This window comes from Hordeum vulgare, chromosome 2H (genome assembly GCF_904849725.1).
Source record: "Hordeum vulgare subsp. vulgare chromosome 2H, MorexV3_pseudomolecules_assembly, whole genome shotgun sequence".
NCBI classification, from domain to species: Eukaryota; Viridiplantae; Streptophyta; class Magnoliopsida; order Poales; family Poaceae; genus Hordeum; species Hordeum vulgare.
Window position 1 is genome coordinate 18118036 of NC_058519.1, and position 5048 is coordinate 18123083.

General features: G+C 41.5%; 1 protein-coding gene across 1 annotated transcript; it reads left to right on the forward strand.

The window, feature by feature from the left end:
• The first annotated feature begins 2330 nt into the window (after window positions 1–2330).
• LOC123424504 lies at window positions 2331–5048 on the forward strand. The gene is made up of 2 exons (XM_045108128.1): window positions 2331–2835; window positions 4707–5048. Exon 1 carries the CDS (start codon window positions 2476–2478, stop codon window positions 2824–2826), a length of 351 nt encoding a protein of 116 aa, XP_044964063.1. The 5' UTR covers window positions 2331–2475; the 3' UTR covers window positions 2827–2835; window positions 4707–5048.

The window sequence follows — 5048 nt, forward strand, 5'->3', positions numbered from 1 at the left end:
TATTAACCTTGCTAGTTCGAATGTTCTGTGGCAACCCCATAACACATTGTAAGGTTAACACGCCATTTAAAACTCCTAGAAAACCTAGTGAGAAAACTGCTATGCAAAATTAGTAAGGACATACTTAAACTGTACTCCCTCATTTTTTAAATATAGACACATCTCAGAGTGTAGATTCATTTATTTTGCTTCGTATGTGTATTAAAATCGCTAAAAGCTTTTATATTTAGAAACGGAGGGAGTATGAACTTAGCATACAAGTGTGCCCTTGCTAGAACTTTCTTTTGAGTATCATAATTCAGAGATGATTGAGCCATAGCCATGCACCTACATATGTTGTAGATACTCATTTATAAAGATTAAATGTCTCCTTTTTGTAATCAACATAAATATCTCATTGAAGACCGGAATATCATGTCAGATGCTGCTTTTCACATTGCCGTCATGTACTGGCCATTAGTATCCCATAGTGGCGGATTTTAAGCCTTTATCAACATGGAATGAATAATTAACGTTAAATTTTACAAACCCTAAATATCTTTAGGTCCACTTTGTTGCTCCTTGGGCACCGGAGGAGGCCAATATTTTGGCCAGCTGAAGTATTTTGCAACAATATTTGATAGGTAAGTTTTTCGGTTGTATGTGTAATTAATGGGAGCAACTAATTGTGAAGCGCTTCTTTTCAAAATTTGTTCACGGTTTTCAAAAAATGTTCGTGTTTAAAAAAGTGGTCTCATTATCAACATTTGCTCAGGATTTTCATAAAAATGTTTGTGTTTCAAATGTGCCCAGGCATTTAAAACAAATTTCTTTTTAAAATTTTGTTCAGAAGGTAAGAGAAATGTTCGTGTTTCAAAAAATGTTTACAGATTTCAATGTTTGCATTTTCAACATATTATTCTTAATTTTAAAAAGTTTCGCCATGTATCAAACTTTGTGTTATTTTGCGAACAATGTTCAGAAAATTACAAAATCTGATGGAATTATAAATTCCTCGCTCCCCCAAATTTTTGAGGAATCTTTGCCACTGGAAATGATTATTAAATGTGTGGGCTGTTTATTAATCATAAAAGGTCATCGGCTTGGGACATAAAGTCAAAAGTCACGTGTAGCGAGTTCGAATCCTCTGGTAGCACCAATATTTTTTTCATTATTTGTTTTGTGCATTTGCGGGCTTTGCTACCTGGGCCGATCTATTAGCTCGGTACCCTAAAGCTCCGACATTTTGTCGCAGAACACGTGGGGAGTCATTAGTTAGCAAACGTTTCTTCGGGAGCCTTACGGCGAACACTTTCACGTGCCACCACATGACGCGTTCTCAGCCGTCGTCACGTGTCATGCTTTAAGTGTTTTTTTTATTTTTTTATTTTTTTCACATGTTTTTGGTTTTTTAGTTTTTTTAATTTTTTTGGTGTTTTGGTTTTTCATCGGTCCTTCTGAGTTTTTTGATGAATTTAAATTATTTTTTTGCTAAAAAACGTGTTTTCTGTTTTTCTTCGTGAGAAGCACGGTTTTTTTTGTGAGAGGCATGGTTTTGTCTTTGCGAGAGGCACGGCCGTGCTTGTCGGAAATGGAAAAAACGTATTTTCTAAAAAAAATTGCGAAAGGCACGATTTTGCTTTCGCAGGAGGCATGCTTTTGACTTCGCGAGAGGCACGGTTGTGCCTCTCGAAAAGGGAAAAAATAACGTGTTTTCTGGGTTTTTTCGCGAGAGGCATGTTTTGCTTCCGCAAGAGGCACAAATTTGCCTTCGTGAGAGGCACGTTCGAGTCTCTCAAAAAGGAAAAATAACACTTTTTTTTCCGCGAGAGGCATGGTTTTGTTTCCGCCGGAGGCACGATTTTGCCTTCGTAAGAGGCACGGTTGTGCCTCTCGGAAAATAAAAAAGCGGGAAAATGCATTTTCTTGGTTTGTTCCTATCACGAGGGGCACGGTTTTTTTAGTCTGTTTTTCTTGTGGAAAAAAAGTTCCTTGAAATCTATCAACATGGAATCTAGTTTCGAAGATCTCGACACAAGAAATCCAACAATAAAAACAATACAAGATTCGAACGCATGATTTAGAAGATAAAACATTTTAAAAATATGAATCTACGAAAAAAGAAAAAATGTTACGACAAGTGACACGCATGCCGGAAGAGGCCTATATTTTCGCCAGCAGTATTTGGCAAGAGTATTCGACAGGAAAAATGTTGTTGGGCTGTATGTGCCACTCATGGGTCAATGTGCATACGGGCTCGAGATCACAAGGAAAAAAACCGGCAACCCGGCCCACTCAGCCGAAACATTTCCGCTTTATGCTTCCCCGGCTTCTTAAAGCCCATCTAATAGTAACAGCCATTTCTCTCGATAGATCGCCGAGCTGGAGCAGCCCAACTCCTCTCACTCCAGCAAAAAGGCAGCAGAGGTCTAGGGTTCCGGCCGCCGGAGCAGATCCCACCGCACGGAGGAGCAGAGCCACTGGGAGAGAAGGGGGATGAGCGGGAGCGCGTTCACCGCCTTCAAGTCGAAGGTGCCGGTGGCGTGGAGCCCGCGGCTGTACATCACGCTGGTGCGCGGGCTCCCCGGGACGCGCAAGCTCCACCGCCGCACCCTCGAGGCCATGCGCCTCCGCCGCTGCCACCGCACCGTCGAGCACCGCACCACGCCCTCCCTCCTCGGGATGCTCACCCAGGTCAAGCGCCTCGTCGTCGTCGAGACACAGGAGATGTACAACGCGCGTAAGCAGGCCGACGAGCAGCGCCGCGCGCTCAGGCCCCCGCTCGTCGTCTCCCACGCCCCGCCGTCCAAGCCGGCCGCCGCCGCGCCGGAGGGCGCCGGGCAGTAGTGGCCTCCGGTTAGTTCCGCCCCCGCGGTGATGCTTCGATTTGATTTGCTTTTGCCTGCCTGCCTGCCCGCCTGCGCGTCAGGTGTTCGACGCAATGCCTCGGAAGGGTCGGCACCCTCCCTTTTTAATAGAAATGCTGTAGAAATCTGTGACATGTCGACTTGATGGGAATAAGTGAAGAATTTCCTGGTGATCGTTCAGTTTTACTACTACCGATTGTTTGATGTTTTATTGAAATTGTAAGGCATAAGTCAAATCAGTTGATGTTGCGTGCTCTGAATATTTGAGATAGGTATGCCTGCAATACACGTTGGAATAACTCCAGAAATGTGATTTCCCTGAACAATTATGTGACAAGCTGTTGTAACTGATGCAGCTATCTCTAGTTTTAAGGTCCAGTTCGATAAAAGTTTAAGCAGATTCCAATTAGCCAGTGTCGGTATGTTGCATAATGCTTTGGATGTTGAATACAAGTATGCCTGCAATACATGCCGGAAGAACTGTCCAAATGTGATATTCACGAACGGTGATATGACAAGCTGTTGTAACTGTTGCATCTATATTAATCTTAAGGTCTAGTAGGAAAAAAGTTTAAGCAGATTTCAGTTAGCCAGTGTTGGTATGATGGGCAGGTAGGGCTTTTGCCTGTACTTTAGGTTATATTCTAGTAGAATGAATTTTTTACCATATGTGAAAAAATCCTTGTAAATTTTAGATTGCTTTTTTGTGTGAGATGTAATGCCTAGAAAATTCCCTTGTAACACTTGGTGGAGGTGTGACTTCTGACTCTAGATCTTATTTGGTTAGAGATTGTAGGGCTAGGGTTGTCCACATGCTGTTTGTGAGGTTGTACAAAATAGGCAAAGGCATGTTGGTGCTTCTTGGATGTAGGCATCCATGACAAGGGTAAGAAGAATTAGTAAGCAGGGTAGGAAGAAGAAGAGAGGCAAATTATTTCAAAATGGATATATTATACTCCCTCCGTCCCAAAATAACTGTCTCAAGCTTAGTACGGCTTTGTACTAGAGCTAGTACAAAGTTGAGACGCTTATTTTGGGACGGAGGGAGTATCTTCTGTGGAGTGACGAAATAATTGATTAGAAATTGATTAGTATAAGATCCACTCTTATGGGTTTGAAAGATGCTCCAATTTTATATTATAATGGGAGTATCAAGTGTGTAAGTTACATCTTTAAGTACTGGGAGTATTTGATATCAGAATATACTTAAGATATTACATTTCTAGCATTTTACTGGAATATTACCTCTGTATATACACTAAAGTGAATGACTCTAGATTCTATACATTATGTCCTAACAGCCAAGTAAATAGCTGTTCGAGTATATGAGCCATGCTTCTACATTAAAGAGAATTAGATCTATTAGGTATATTCACCAGTCCACTAGTGTAGCTTATGTCACCCTGCTGAAGCAGGAAATGCACAGACAACAACACAGAGTTGTTTCATCACCTGCTCTATTGTCATCAGCTCTGAATCTCAATGTCGTGTTAGCTGGAATTCAATTGGTTGAAAGGTAGAAGACATGTCAAGCTCTGATGCGGCCTCACAGTGCATGGCTGACTTAACTTGCTATTTGAGTTCCTCTTAGCTTTTCTGCCATGTGTACTTTTGTGAGCTTTTTTGGCTTGATCAGATGCTTTCATCATCTGTATCTGTAGCATCAAGGAAATGGGGATTTGTCTTGGTTTAGAGATAGTTATGAATAGCCATTTTAATTCATCTTTTAACTTATTAAGCAGTCTTAGTTGATGAAGGACCCATATTTGCCTGTTGTGAACACTTGGGGTGTTGAAGTACATATATCTAGGACTAGGAGCCAGTTAAACTGATATTTGTACTCCTTACCTTTGTTTGTAGGGCATCAGAGTCATCACAAGCTCTGGTCGAGTTGATCAGCTGAGCCGTAGTTCCATTTTGCTGGGAACCGCCTCTTGGCTTCAGATTTCTAGTGCCTTTTGTGTCATGTTGCTCCAAAGATTGTGGCTTGTTCTCAGTTCTTGTGATATGTTTATTTTCCGATTAGGGCAGCATCCTTAATTGGAGCAGAAAATTGTTACAGCTAGGTCTATATGGTATGTTGTTTATTTGTTGGTTCCCGCCTCACCAAAGGGATTACTAGCTTGGATTTTATTTTTGCCTTAATTGCCAGAGTCGCAATAACTGTCTGACTTGTTATAATATGAAAACAATTTGGTAAAA